Raw genomic sequence first — 16,508 nt, 5'->3', positions numbered from 1 at the left:
TAACAGCTCTCAGCAAGAATAGAGAACAAACTGCTTATTTAATAAGTTTAAAAAAAAAAAAAGTGGCTTTAGAAGGTAATTTATTTCCTCCTACTGCTACCAGGTTGGAACTTATTAAAACTCAACCTTAAAGATAACCCCTATTATGGAGATATACTCCCTAATGATTTTTGGTATCATGTCCTAAGGTCTCACTCAAGTCTAACAATCAAAAATTCTTAATGCTTTATCTGTAGCTTTTCAATGGTAATTTCTGCTTATTTCTTATGAGTCCTTGAGGGAGAAAAAGAAAAAACTTTCAGAGACTCTCTTTGCTTAGATGAAGACAATTACTGTAAATACCACATTACCTTCTGTGATAGAAGAGACACTGATAGAGGGCCTGCAAGTGATTCTTCCGTGTGTGGTCCACCCCTTCTTCACATAGTTTTCATTATCATTGGCTTCATTTCCTATCTTATTCATGAAAAACTTCCAAGAAGCAGTGCAGTCAACCATGAGATCACTGACTCAGGTCAATAAAGACACATCTCCTTTTCACGTTTATTTCATTTTGTTTTAAGATCACAGAAGAGCAGAGCATTCATAAGTGTAAAGTAACAGAACAGAGAAACAGAATTTAAATACATTTAAAAAGAAAAGGAAAAAAGCTTTTTTTAATTTTAATTTTTTTTTTTTAACACACACTACGCTTTTTATTTTCCTTCACAGAGCTAGTATCCAGGGGGAAAAAAAATCCACCCAATAAACAAATATAAAAAAGCCTTGAACAACAAAAAACCCAAACAGAAAAATGGCCATGAGTTTCTGTCATCAAGGAAAGTTTTGTTTATGTCTAGAGGGATGAAAAAAGGAATATACTCATATATATATATTTATATGTATATAACACTGTTAATAAGGAGAATTCTAACCAAGAGCAGAATTTATACACCCTTCAATAGAGCAGTGAGAAGGAAGGTGGAAGGGGAAGGAAGCTGGAGGTTTTCTCCCATGCTTCTCTCCTTCTGTAATTTCCTCACTTTACCCTTCTCCCACTCCCAGTAAACACTTAGGGAGCAGAACTTGGTTGTAATTCACCAGGATGAACCTTTAACATTCTCTGGTGAAGAGCAAAGACTCAGGGAAGTGAGTTTTTTTTAAAAAAAGGCTCCAGATAGCTTAGAATTACTGCCGCATGCCAGGAAGCTAGTGGTTCCAAGGGTTTTCTTCATTTGCAAGAAGCAGATTTTGACTCTGTACCTGGCTTTACATAGAGAGGGCTTGTTCAGAGAAGAACATAGCTGTGGGAGTTGCCCAGGAGCATCACTCAAAAAGAGGCACCTCTGAAATCACCCTGGAAATGGGGAGTTGTCTCGTGGGCAGGTCATTTTCCCACTTAAAGGGAGTTTCATACATACTCTAAGCACATTGTAAATCCTTATCTATCTAAAGTGATACTAATGCTGGGAAGTTATGAATAATCCCTGCTTTTCAGTGCACAGGAGACTCGGATTCTTTCTGTTCTCTTAAGCAATGAATGAAAAGCTACCATTGGACAGATGCTAAGTTGAGCATCTAGCATAGCGTGGGGCTATACTTTGTTGGGTCAAGACAGGAGCAGCTGTGCTCAATCCACCCAGAACATGGCACACGGTAATTCCTCATTAATCGTCTGAGAAACCATCCTCTCTACTTATGCTCTGCTCAGAGTACTTAACTTTCACATTTGATTTTGGCCTTCACAACTCTTACTATATTCAGCTCTATAACCTGCTAAAATGTGTTTATTTTTGTCCTATTTTCAACTTGTCTTTTTAAAATGGTCCTGATTTGTACTCTTTGAAAATGAGGTTTGTTTTCTCTCCATCCATTTACTTGACTACAGAGCCTATAAGTCAAGTTTAGGGAAACTTATGCCATTAGAAGTTCCTTCCAAAACAAAATATATTATCTTGTTCATTTCTCATAGAACAGCCTTTGAATCTGCCTGGGACCACATGCTTATGGCCACCAGCACAAGCAAAGAGTTTTCAAGGACAACGATTTACTATCATGAGGCACTTGGCCCAGGATGAGAAACAACTGTTTCCCTTCACATGCACAACTTCCTCACTTATTACATGCCTAATACCTAATCTGGCTATTTTCTCCCTATGAAAGATGATTAGAATATAGTTCAACAGTTAGATTTTATAATATTTTAACTAAGGAAACAACTCCAGCTCTCTCAATGTCAGCAGCATAATTTGAATGTGTCCCTTCTCTACATTGTTAAGAAGTTTTGATCAGAAGAGAATTATACAACCAGTCCAGGGACCCTGTATTCTAGAAAGTTTTGGCTTTGGAGATGAAGATGTTGGCATGATGGTTCTGAGAAGTGAAGATCAAACTAGATCAAAGTGATCAAACCAGAGATGACAAATAGCTGCTTAGAATGATGAGGTGGGCACAGCTCTACAGGAGGATTAAATTCTTATTCAGAATCAGAGAATTTAGAGAAGACTGAAGTTTTAGAGATGTCATTCAAATTTCTCACTTTCCGGATGAGAAAACCAAGACTCAGAAAGTTTAATTAATTTATCTAAGGTCACATGGCTTGCTTATAGTACAGACCCAGGGCTAGGACCCAATTTTCCTGACTCCCAATCCACCTTCCACCTACCTCACTTTATAAAGTTGTCATTTATATTGGGTAGAGGAGAGTACTTTAAGCGTAATATTAATTTGACCTAAATTTCTTTTGATAACAGTCTTTGCAGAAAATTCATGTGGTCCCTGTAGTGATCTCTTTGATGACTATTTATGTACCAGCTGTGCAGATTGCAGAAGACATGTATATGTCATTCTGTTAAACACAACAGACACTTCAAAAAGACTTCAAGAGAACGTGCCTGAGAGAGATACTCCTGATTAAAATGATTCTGTCCTCATTTGCAACAGTCAGGATAGATATATAGAAAATAGATCTACCAGAGTAAGCAAGAGTAGTTCTTTCCTAGGGTGATTTAGCAAGATATTTCTCAAGGATATAACATATTTTTTTAACACCCCTCAATTTCTTAGGATTGAGATGACAAAGAAGCTCTCCCAATGACTTTGTTGGATGGAAAATAAAAACTGAATAATATTTTGCTCATCAAGGTATAGGTAACTTACTTTCCTTGGAGCTGTTGAAATGAGACTTCTTAGGTGGTAAGTAAGAGGTAAAGAAGACACTTGAGAGTTGATGTAACAGACACATGAGCGCTTAGAAGTCCGTCCTTCCTGTCTCTCCATTTCCCTTGCTCTGGGGTCAGGTGAGAAAACTGTGGCAACAGTTGGGAGAGACCCCACTTAGGTCCTGAAGGAACAAAGAGGTGGCCTCCTGTGACCTGATCAGGATGTGAACCTTTAACAGTTCTGTGGGTCTGCTTCCTTTTGCTGAGACAACCTCATGTTTGGGCAATTAGTCATCCTTCTTCCCATTCTGACCTGTGACATGCTTTGGCTTTTATTTATTTTTATTTAATTTTTTTTTTTCCTTTCAGATTCATAGGTTTAGCTGAACTTGCGCCCTGCATGAAAAATGAAGTTTACATAGTTTATATTATGTACATAAACTACTGATTTACACATGATTGGTGCCTAATTTATTAATCAGCACACAGTATGTAAATGCGCTGAAGGGAAATCAAGATTTTAAAATAAGTTTTCCATGATATCCATAAACATTTACGCTGGTGTAAATGCTAAACCTACCCCTAACATTAACACCAGCTTGCTTGCCAACAGGAAAGTCATGTGCGTTGCTGGGTGAAGAAAAATTCTTTCTTGAATATCAGTTGGCCACGTTTAACAACATAGCTGCAAATGAGAATAGTTTACTTCTCTTCTACTCTATGCACATAAATGTAAACTCCATTTTGCCTTTAGTGAGACGTTTACAGATATTATGCCAACCGCTCTGGAAAATTTACACCACTGGAGCAAATGCAGTCTTTGGAGAAGAAATATTTTAAACACTTAAGTAAAGGAGCCTTCCTAAATTGGATTTGCATTTCTTAACTCAGGGTTTTTATCTAACAATTTTTGTGGTGTGTTTAATATTTGTCTTCAAAATAGTAATAGTTTTTGTAGGTCAGGTATAGCATTGCACTTATATTTCTATTAAAAAAAAAGATAGTTATTAGGAACCAAGACTAAACACAGGCTGAAAGGTTTTAAAGTTGAAGAGAAAAATAAGGCCATGGTTATTCCCATGGAACATGGTCCATAAGCAAATTCCTTTTAAACAAATCATTACAAAGTAGAAAAATGGGGCTCCATGTCTTTCTAAATGAAGCATAGCTCTTTTTTTAAAACCAAATTCAGTACTTTTCTTCCTTTTAACTTTAAATCATTATTCTAGATTTGTTTTATAATACATACAATATTGTAAATATAGCATCTGTAAAGATAAGATTTAAAAAAAATACATACACATATATATTATTTTTCCACAAATAATTCAAGACCTGCAAAAAACAAAATGGGAAATTCTGGGACACAAGCCAACAGAAGCAGTCAAACCACAACTAACCTGGGGATGGAATCTATGATTCTGGAACGGTTAAGAAGCTAATAACTTAGTAGGTAATAACTCAGAAACAGTTTCATGCTGAGGAGTTTAGTTTTTGTGTGCAAAGGAGGTAAGTCCATTTTTGGAGGAGAAACAGACTTTTGTTTCTGTCCTCCAAGAACATGAAAATCACGAGTACTTTTACAAGGTCTCTATGAATAGCCCCAATTGTCTGAAGATGTAGTAAAAAAATGCTCAGGGCAAGGGTGACGTCTGTCTGATTTGGAAGAGAAGGCAAAGGTCAATGGGACAATTCCTCCCAGCGGAAAATGAAAGGACTTTTCCCTAAGCCTTAGTTCTTTTACAGCAGAGGGATTTTATGTCTCAAAACTAGTAAGACGGTTCCTCCAACAAGGCAAAACGTTCTGGTGAACAATTGCACAGAGGATATAATTCTGCAATTGTAAAACCTAGGACAGTTTTCATTCTTCAGGAACTGCCCTTGGTCAAGGTCATTTCCGCTTTAGTTAAGTGCAAATCAGGTCTAAGGATTTTATTCTATGAATGGTAGAGTTTTACTTTGCATACAAAGGACATTAAATATATTAGCCATTCAGTTTAATTGATGTATTTCACTCCCTTCAGTATACTGCTTCCAACCAGTTGGTTCTTTTCATTGTAGGGTTTCAAGCTTTGATTACCAATGGACAAAATTCTTGAAGAGATTTATCACACTGTGATGAACTAAATTCCAAGAAGTTCCATGTTTAAACTTACTCTCTTGGTGTCAGTTCTCTGGCTTCTACCTTTTTCCTGACCTTTCTCCAAACTACGTTTTCTTCCATTTTTCACATTGTTTAAAAACATCCTCAAACCTCTGAGGTTTCTGGGGTCAATGATTGCTCTGAAACAGGAGACAGGACAAAATACCCAGATCTTACCAGAGATATAAGCAAACACCACAATATTCAATATATGTTTAATTATGTTTAATATACGGACCATCATAATAAAACTCAGGGAACAAATGGTGCCGACATGGCAAAGACATGCCTTTGAATGGATAATCTCCTTCCATAACGCCAAGACCTTGTCCTTAGGATAAGGTAGAGACAATAAGAAATCTAGGTGTATGATTAAATTCTGTGACGTGCCATGGGGATCTGTTCCTGAAATTGATACTAATCAGAATTAACTCCTATTACTTTTCTCTTCTTATATATCTTTAAATTAGCATGCACTCCACTACAGCTTCCACTTAAGGATGAGGCTGACTCTTCAATATATGGGAAATATTGATCATCAAGGATGATAAGCTTTTATTCCTGCACTAAGAAGACTAAACTGTTAGGGAAATCCCTGATTGTCAATAACTTGATGCTGCATAGGAATACGGCTCGCCTTCTCTATACTTTAGTAGCTACCACCTTGGATAAGAATGTCAGCCCTACGTCAGGATCTGCCACAAATACTTTTACCCACCACCAAGCCCAATGTGTCCTTCTATTTCATGTCTAAGCTGCAAAATCATAAAAGAAGTCTGGTGCTAAGCTTTTAAAACAAACAACAGAATTCCCTAGCAGAGATTAAGATTACTGCTCAACAAGGAGATCGTTACCTTCAAAGATGAGATTCATTGCAAAGAGCCTTCAATTAATAAAATCTATTAAGATAAATTTCATATTTATTTAATTTTTCTTTCTTCCTTCCTGCCCTCTTTCCTTCCATCCTCCCTCTTTTTTCCTTTTTCTTTCTCCCTCCCTGTCTTTCTGTTTCTTCCTCCCTTCCTTCCTTCCCTTTCTGATTTACAGTTATGAAGTTTCCTGTTTTACATCACATAACAGCTATTTCCCAGGTTCTAAGACTTGGTGAGGTACCATATTTGGCCCTGCTGAAATACATTCAATTATGACCTCAGTAACAATCCTCTCTCCTTTCACTAACTGAGCCATTTCCAATGCCTCCTACCTAAGTGAAAGCAATGGTTGGTTTCCTGACAAAGATGTCTACACACAGAGAGCCAGATCTCTCTGTAAGGCTTTTCCTAAGAAAATCCTTCTGGTGTGGTGGTGATGCCAAGCTTTGTGGTATGTATGTAAGTTTTGCCTAAATGATTACAAGTTTCTCAGCTCTTCTGGTTAAGAACTCACATTTCAGTGTTAATGGCAAGATGGCTCTTGTAGATGTAAACTTAAACACTATATCCCCCACTGTATCTTTTTCAGGAGACTAGAAGCCAAGACTGAGCAGGAAAGATGGAATATAATGCCATTCCCAGTGGAGTGGCCAGCCCTAAGATAATGATGGAATACTGTGAACAGTGGTGCTGCAAACACCATCAGTGGGTGAGAAGGGAGATGATGTGGGCCACCAAGTAAAGTATTAGCCTAAAACACCAGGACAGAGAGCTGCAAAGGAGCACAAGGAGGGGGTCCTTTTTGTTATGGCTAGTGCTTTGTATTGGGGCTGTGATAGTATTTCTACCATATGAGTAGGGACCTGGGCACCTGTACTTCTCCCGCCTTGCTTATGCTCACTGTATTTTATCTGAAATAGGGGAAATCTCTGCTCAGGGAAATCCACGGGGCAAATGCAGTGTTATTTGAAGATTGGACAGGGGGCAAACCAGGGCTGCTTAGGATCTCCACGTGGATCTTCATCCTTTCATTAGGACTTAACACTTGGAGACCTTCCTGCTTCTGGGAATTTGCTCCACACATGCTACTCATTCCTGTGGCACAGCAGGACCAAGAGTCTGCAAAAAGCCAGGAAATACATGAATCCCTCAGACGCGGGAAACAAGAGTGAAGTCGGTCAACCTTCTCTCTTAGGTCACCTCATACGCATCACTGATTCTTTCTGCTGTTTGCTCACCCCATCAATAGTAGGCACTTTCACTGACAGTGATAATCTGAGTGACTCTGGACTGGGTTCTGACGACTGCACTGGGAGGAAGATGAGGTTCTGCCCGGAGGCGGGGCCCAGCTTGGGCTGATACACACAGGTCCTGTGACAGCCGTGGATGGTGGAGCAGCTCTGCGCCTGGCCTCCTTCCCATCACGGCCCCAGCCCCTTGTCACAGCCGCATCTCAAGATTACGATGAGCGACAGTATCTACAGCACAATGAGTCTATGTACACATGGACCGTTCCCTCGGCATGCTTTAGAGAGAGGCGCACGCGCTCACACACACGTACACCCACGTTGAGAGCGAGAAACAGCGCGCGCGCGCAGTGGAGAGAATTAGAATGGCGCTTCCTAGCATCTGCGGCGTGACCAGTGCTGGGGGGGCGGGCGGGGGAGAGTGAAGGGAAGCGGCGCGGGGAGGATAAAGGGGGCATATCCCGGACAGATGTGGGGGAGATAGAGCACACTGGAGGGAAAGGAGATGGTCTTAAAAGTTGGAGAGAGAGTGGAGGCAGGAAAGCCAGGTAAGGCTCAGGGCAGGACTTCATTGATAGTCTGAATGGCTATGAGTCAGCTCAAATAAAAATCAGAATAAAATGATGATGGAAGTATAAACACCAAAGGCAAGACCTGCAAGACAGTATTTTTTCTTTCCCCACAAGTGAAAAAAGATGAAGGAAGGATAAAGTGTGTGTGTGTGTGCGTGTGTGTGTGTGTGTGTGTGTGTGTGTGTGTGTGTGGCGGTGGTGGTGGAGGGTTAATATCCATCTGGTACTTCTTCAGTTGTCTTATTATTACAACATTGGATCTCTTTACCATGATGGAGTCTTTACACAGTATACATTTGCTTAGAAATACACATTTCTTGGTAGAACTTTTCCCACCCTGAATTATACGTCAGTTTTTATTGATGGACTTTAAAATTGTTTTAAATGTTGTATTTTCTTCTTCATTTTCTTATTTTCCCTTTCATTTATAAACACACAAAGTTGTGAAATAAACGGTCTCCCCCCATCTCGCTCTCTCTCTCTCTCGCTCTGTATCCTGTGTGACGCATTTTTGTGTGTTTTTTTAATTATTATTTTTAAACTTTTATTCTGTTAACATTTGCTGAGAAGGCAGAGCAGAGATGCTGCCAGCAGCCACAGTGGTACGGCCAGACTGATGGATCCGTTTATTCCTCTCACCGACCCAGGTCCTGCAGTGCAAAAGAGAGAGAGAAAAGAGAATGGTTACATCTGGCCCACTCTATGTCACAGCTCACAGCTGACTGTGTCAGAGGTAAGACTGGGCCACGTACCAGCATCTCAAAGTCAGGGCACTTATATGCAGCCCAAGAAGGGCTCACGATCTTTTCTAAATCCTTCTCCTTGAGCTATAAGTATTTTAAGGGTTATCTTGTGTGATGGAGGAGTGGCCTCCTCTTTGCCCAACTTCATCCTGCACGCCCTGCTCTGCACAGCACTGCGATGCCAGCACTCATTAAGATTCCAAGCATTGGTGAGTGTCCTTCAGCAGCCAGACACGGGCTCCTCCAGCTGATTCATCACAGCATCTCCATCAATAAACATGGAACCAATCTGCGACTCTCTCCTTTCTCGGGGGGAAGCAGCAATTATTTATTTGTTAACGGGGAGGGGAATTGTTTCAAAGTAACACTTATGGCTGGGTGGCACCTTAGCTGCAAGGCAGAAAATAAGTCAACTCATTGTGGAATCTTAAGCAGCAGCAGGGGGTCATCTGGTTCAAAGTCTTCATCTGACACTTTAAAAATAAAAACTAAAGACAATAACAACAAAAACAAAAAAGCCTAGCAAGGCAGGTCCAAACCAGAAGCAGAACTGAGGCTTGAACTTGCCCAGAATTCATCCTGGAGGGACTGTCTGTGGGTTTCCCAGTGCCACCTGAGTTTTTCCCAATGTGGACACCATTTGGAGGATGTGGGTGTAGGAATGGAGAGGAAAGTGGGGAAGGGATTTGTGTGCTGACACAAAGAGAATGGAGGCAGTAAGTGTAGGTCCAAAGAGCTTGTCTCCTATGCTTTGCCTCTTGCATTTTCTCCTTTTATATAGTTCTGTTCATTGAGATTCAGTACAAGAGAAAAATAGTAGTATTTTTCACACCAAAGACTTTTGAATTTAAGACTGTATGCTTACCAGAGGTAAACCCACACACATATGGTCACCTTATCTTTGATAAAGGAGGCAAGAATATACAATGGAGAAAAGACAGCCTCTTCAATAAGTGGTGCTGGGAAAACTGGACAGCTACATGTAAAAGAATGAAATTAGAACACTCTCTAACACCATACACAAAAATAAACTCAAAATGGATTAAAGACCTAAATGTAAGGCCAGACACTATAAAACGCTTAGAGGAAAACACAGGCAGAACACTCTATGACATAAATCACAGCAAGATCCTTTTTGACTCACCTCCTAGAGAAATGGAAATAAAAACAAAAATAAACCAATGGGACCTAATGAAACTTCAAAGCTTTTGCACAGCAAAGGACACCATAAACAAGACGAAAAGACAACCCTCAGAATGAGAGAAAATATTTGCAAATGAAGCAACTGACAAAGGATTAATCTCCAAAATTTACAAGCAGCTCATGCAGCTCAATAACAAAAAAACAAACAACCCAATCCAAAAATGGGCAGAAGACCTAAATAGACATTTCTCCAAAGAAGATATACAGATTGCCAACAAACACATGAAAGCATGCTCAACATCATTAATCATTAGAGAAATGCAAATCAAAACTACAATGAGATATCATCTCACACGGGTCAGAATGGCCATCATCAAAAAATCTACAAACAATAAATGCTGGAGAGGGTGTGGAGAAAAGGGAACCCTCTTGCACTGTTGGTGGGAATGTAAATTGATACAGCCACTGTGGAGAACAGTATGGAGGTTCCTTAAAAAACTAAAAATAGAACTACCATATGACCCAGCAATCCCATCACTGGGCATATACCCTGAGAAAAACATAATTCAAAAAAAGTCATGTACCAGAATGTTCATTGCAGCACTATTTACAATAACCAGGACATGGAAGCAACCTAAGTGTCCATCGACAGAGGAACGGATAAAGAAGATGTGGCACATATATACAATGGAATATTACTCAGCCATAAAAAGAAATGAAATTGAGTTATTTGTAGTGAGGTGGATGGACCTAGAGTCTGTCATACAGAGTGAAGTAAGTCAGAAAGAGAAAAACAAATACCGTATGCTAACAAATATATATGGAATCTTTATTAAAAAAAAAGGTTCTGAAGAACCTAGGGGCAGGACAGGAATAAAGACACAGATGTAGAGAATGGACTTGAGGACATGGGGAGGGGGAAGGGTAAGCTGGGACAAACTGAGAGAGTGGCATGGACATATATACATTATCAAATGTAAAATGGATGGCTAGTGGGAAGCAGCTGCATAGTACAGGGAGATCAGCTCAGCGCTTTGTGACCACCTAGAGGGGTGGGTTAGGGAGGGTGGGAGGGAGATGCAAGAGGGAGGAGATATGGGGATATATGTATATATATAGCTGATTCACTTTGTTATACAGCAGAAACTAACACATCATTGTAAAGCAATTATACTCCAATAAAGATGTTAAAAAAATTAAAATAAATTAAAAAAAAGACTGTATGCTTAGACAATGACATTCAAAAGAGAAATTGGTGTCAATGTAATTATGTGTCACTTGGAAGTTTTGAGGGCACATATGGAGATCAATATGTGTGAATGAGTGTGTGTGTGTGTGTGTGTGTTTAAACCTATGATGGTTTGCAAATGCAATGGAAGCATTCTCTTATGTAAACGTTTCCAAAATTGTCTACAAACATACCAGATCAGATGTAAAATAACACGGAAAATGTTGAACTCAAAAATGTTTTCTTATCTATGTTTTATGTGAATAATAATAGGAACAACAACAACCAAATACAACCAAGGAACAATTATGTAGCAGTTCTTACAAGTACTGTTATAAATGCTTTACAGATACAAGCACACAAGCATGTTATGAGGCAGGTACTCTAGTGAACCCTGTTTTACAGTGAGATAAGGGAGGCACAGAGAGGTTAAATGCATCGCACAAGTTTACACAGCTAGTAAGCAGAGGAGCTGGGGATCCCCCAGGTGGCTGGCTCCAGAGACTTCGCCTGTCACCACTGCACAGTGAGGTTACACAGTGAAGGGGTGCTGGTGAGTCCCTTGTCAAACATTCGGCAAATAAAATCTGGGTTTGTTTAAAACAGTAGCCCAGAACAACGAAAACAACAGGAAGGCATCCATTATCTTTGAAAAAATGATTTTCATTAGAAGATTTTTTTACTAGAATGCCTTCTTGAGAATATTAAAAATATCCCCTAATATAAAAATATGAATATATACAAAGTTTGAACAGCATAGTTCCAGGATAAAATGAGTGTTATTATATGTTTATCTATGGAAACACAGAATAAACAATGTAAATATTCAATCGATTTAATTTTTCTGAATGGCTGTAGGATCCTATTAATAAAAGGCACTGTAGCTACCTTCAGGTTCACGCTTTTCGTGAGGAATTAAGGTTCAGGAAGATTTTACATCCTGCACAAAGCACCTGATTAGTAATTGTTGACCAGGCCCTAGTGTTCTGAGTCTTAACTCAATGTTCTTCCTAATTCATCTCCCCCCATCCCACTCTCTCTGGCCTTTTGGGACCTTTCAGCTCCTTTAACAGTAACTCCCCAGGGCTTCTGGCATGATGGCAATGTGTTTCCCTATCATTTTAATTCCTCTTTAGGCTTTAGATGTCATGAGCTCTGTGGCACATTTGTTTGGATTAGTGTGTCAGTGATGCTTCCAAAACAAAGTCTACACGCAAGTTGAGGCCATACGGGGTTAAGCAAGAATGATTTTTCTTTTGCCCTAGGGATAGTATGAAAACAGAAAGTTTTCAGAAAGACTCAATTCTGCCTATTAATCTCCTTTTTAGTGCTGGGACAGGCTAGATTATCTTTCAGACGTCTTGGAGTTGAGTGGTACCTGGGGGAGTCTGAAAAGTCTAGTGTTACCATTTTATTTGAAGGGTAGTAAATATTTGAAAAAACAAAAATGCTATCATTGAAAAATATATATGCATATGTGAACCTAGATAAACATTTCATATATAACGCTCTTGCTAATGTATGTACACGCATATATATGCAGATACCAAGAGAAGTATATTTGTTATATGCATACTTATATATACACATATGTTATAGGTCTTTTAATACACATAATTGAAAATTCACTGTTACTTTCACATGCTATTCTATGTTATACATAGGGAATCCCAGTACAACTGTACTAATAATCTTTAATTTTATCTCTAATAAAATTATTATTATATAGTTGAAATGTATTTTGTGGATCTGTTAAAGATACTTTCATCTCTATCAATTACTATTTATTAAGCGCTCTCATATAGCTATTTGATGTGCTTATATGACTTCCTCTTTTCATAATTGGTTTTGAGAAAAAATAAATAGGCTTGAAAAAGTACAAGGGTAAACGGGTGATAGTTGTGGACTCAACACAAATGTGTGTGCAATTACAGACATGTATATGACTGCATAGGAGACTATTTCAGTTAATGGCTATTTCAGGGAAGAGTAATCAGCAAAATCATTAATTACGTTTTAGTTCATAGTTATGAAATTCCTGCTTATTTGTGGAAATGCAAATAATAAATCTTATTTCCCACGCCAGATGGCCACACTCAGCAAGTGCTTTTATATACTGACAGATATAATGAAAGCAAGAGTCTGCAAACATAAATTAGCCTTAAGAATAGATGCGCAAATAGAACCACAATTCAAAAATTGCTACATGTTTTTCATGTAACAGACAAAAATCATATCTTGGTATTTAGCCACATCCTATATGTGTATATGTGTTTATCTAGGAAACATTCAATAAGCAGTAGCATTATCATTATTGTTATTAACTCTAGAAGTCTGGATTACAGAAAGGCATGAAATACCTCAATCAAAGGCATTGGTTTGTGAACCGGATCAAGGCTTTTAATGTTTGACCTGAAGGTGTGAAATTTAGCTGCCGCAGGATTGGGAATCTTGAGTCAACACACCAGGTCAAGGTTCTCAGCCCCAGGACAGGATGAGAGGTGAGACTCTGTATCAGGGTCGAAGCCGGACCGCACTTTGCCATGACAATGCTTATCAAAGGGAATTTGTGATTAAGGGCAAGATTGATAAAACACCCTGAAATTTCGGGATCTGAGAATTTGGGGGCAAGTCTTTACCTTACAAATCTGATGCAGGATGCTAAACCAACTGATTTGTCGTTCAGTAAAATCTCAAGGAAAGGACAAGGTGATCTTTCAGCACCTGCTTTAGAGAGCATGTGCTTGGACACACTGTGATTCAATGTGGCCAACATTTCTGTTGCTTCTCCTGAATACTTTGAGCTTTCTTCCAGGATTTGGGACCAGATTTATTCAAAATAATCATTAACCACACCCTCAGTGATCACTGGGCATTCCTTCCAGCCACTAAGGTGTCCAGGTCATTTATAATTGTATTCCTGTACATAGTTCAGCCATACAAGAAAAGAAGGGCCAGATGAGTTTAAGTTTGAATTCTTCTTAGAATTACTAAGGATTGACTGACTAAAAAGAAAACAAAAATATAAACGATATACAAAACAACTGTTAAGCAAAGGAGAAAAATAATCTCCTAAATGTCTCAGTATCTAGAGGCCCAGACTGAGGCCCCCCTCAGTGTCCTGGGAGCCATGTTTAAAGGGAAAAAGATGACTTTGGCGCCACCTGCTTTCCACTCTCCGCCAGTACAGCTTTCTCTGCGTGAATGAATCCACTGGAGATGACAGTCTATAATTTCCAGGCTGGGGCAGATTGGAAGAGGGGATATATTAATATTTTCTTTGACCCGTGTGTCTTAGAATTAAATTTGGGTTCCTTCTCCATAATTCTTTATGCATTAGCTCCTCTTTCTATAAAGTGAGTCTTGGGTAAGGCTGAAGTATTCTCACAGTGAAGTGGGATTATCATATTTTTTCCATCAAAACAGCATCAAATATTTTGACTTGCAAAATTTTGAAATTTTAGGCCACTACTTAGAATTTCTTTGAATGACACGAGGAATTTTTCTCGTTGGTCTTTGAAAAAAAAAATCCTATGCCCTATTTTTCCCTCCACACCAAAGCTCTGTGGTATCACTACGTTCTACTAACACCAGCTACCTAAGATTCAAATGTAATTGATAATCATGGCATTGGAGAGGGAAGAAGGGCTGAAGAGAATGGTAGTTTATATTTCTTGCCCCAAATAATCTTGGTCCTATGTACATATTTTTGGTCACCTCTTCCCTGCTGCATTCTGTGAGGACTTGCTAGCACTGGTCATAAACAAGGTGCTGGACCTTTCCTGGGTGTAACCAACAAAGTGTCCACAATCTCTGAGGTTCTTCACTGGTAGGCTCTAAGTAACACAAGAATAGGTTCTCACTATTGAGAATGATCTTGGTAGTCTCATCCCCTTTGAAACTCAGAGAAGAAGACATCTTCATAGGAGACAATTACCAATCCAAGTGGGTGGCCATGAAGATTTATGGAGGGTGGTGTCTGCTAAACAGATTTTTCCATGACTCTGGTCTGGGGACAGACACTGTTAGGGATTTCTGTTGGTTTTGTGAAGATGACACCTCAGAATTGGCAAATTGTTTGAATCTTAGGGTCCATATCCTGAAGCTTTGAGCTGATGGCACTGTCTTTGTAGGGGAAAGTATACAACTTATATGCCACATGGCTGACGAAGTTATGTGGGGCAGGTGGAGGGCACAAAATACTGGGATATCCCAGCAGCCCGGGTATAGTGTAGCAGGGTGAGGGTACATGAAGACCTGGGAGAACGCTCAGGCAGGAGGGGATCTTAACTGCTCAAGTGCTTCATTTTAGGAGACCCTGTTCTATCTCCTTTAGCAATATATCTACTTGAACAGCCAACAAGGGATGGTAAAGTAGATTCTCTGGCTCTTCTGAGAGCCCTGTCATTGGGCAGTGAACATTTCCCAAAGTGCAGCTCTGCAAGAATTAACCATGGGCACTTAAGAAAAGTGGGAGGGGGAATGACTTGCTCAGTTCCAGAGATTTAGAAATGAATAGCTGTCAAAAGCAATACTGGGGTCATGGGTTGGATCAGGGGCTGTTTTTCGCAAATGAGAAAGTTTACAATTTGGGAAAAATAGTAGCAAATGTATTATGGAAATTATTATCACAGATTATTGAAATGAACTAAAGTGTATAAGGCCCCGATGCATTGCTGTAGAATCTTAATTTTAACATACAGAAGGTAATCAGAAATAAGAACCATACCTTTTTGCTTGAAGTGCACGGTGGTGCCAATTTCTAAAAGGGAAACATTTAGCAAAACAAAAACAGGTAAAAAGTTCTGCATCAATTGAGAACAAGCACAAAGGTAGTCTGGTACTCTCCACTGAAAGGAGCATGAGAGGAAGGGTGGGAAGAACACTCTCAGAGGAACATATATGGGTAGAGATGGAAAGAAAGGCACATGGAAAGAGACTGTTTTGTTGGAACAAATGTTGTGCAGTTGGAGGTGGCAAAAACAATTTGCAACTACGAATACTTGATGTAACATGTGATGTGCGCAGACAAGTACAAGAACTCTGAGTATGACGTGTAAAAGTACACTTGACCGCAATTTAGGGGAACGATAGGATGTGTCTGGCCCCCGACCGCATTCTACCATATTGCTTCTGGTTTGCTTTCCTCAAGCCAATTGCCTTTCTTCCTTCGCCTTTCTTCCTTTTCTTCTAATACACTCGATCCATTCCAACTTTCAAACCTTTGCACTTGCTGTTTCGTCTGCTTGGAGTGTTCCTCCCCAGACCTCTGCCTGGCCTACTCAGTCACTTCATTCAGGTTTCTGCTGAAATGTCAACAACTCAGGAAGGATTTCTCTCATCACCTTCTCAAAAATGGTATCCTCTGTTACTTCCTATTATTTTACGCTGATTTACTAATATTAAGAGCACCGATCACT

The 16,508-nt window shown here is 39.4% G+C and overlaps 1 protein-coding gene across 1 annotated transcript in view; it reads right to left on the bottom strand.

Annotated features, from left to right (window-relative positions):
• Positions 1–551: 551 nt before the first annotated feature.
• LSAMP (limbic system associated membrane protein) overlaps positions 552–16,508 on the bottom strand; it is a 654,959-nt gene continuing 639,002 nt past the window's right edge. The window contains exon 7 of the mRNA XM_033855816.2: positions 552–8,624. Within this exon, the coding sequence (XP_033711707.1) occupies positions 8,527–8,624 (98 nt within the window). The 3' untranslated portion in view covers positions 552–8,526. The remainder of the gene's footprint in view (positions 8,625–16,508) is intronic.

The sequence above is a fragment of the Tursiops truncatus genome, chromosome 4 (assembly GCF_011762595.2).
Source record: "Tursiops truncatus isolate mTurTru1 chromosome 4, mTurTru1.mat.Y, whole genome shotgun sequence".
Classification (NCBI taxonomy): domain Eukaryota; kingdom Metazoa; phylum Chordata; class Mammalia; order Artiodactyla; family Delphinidae; genus Tursiops; species Tursiops truncatus.
This window is presented reverse-complemented; position numbering and strand designations above follow the sequence as displayed.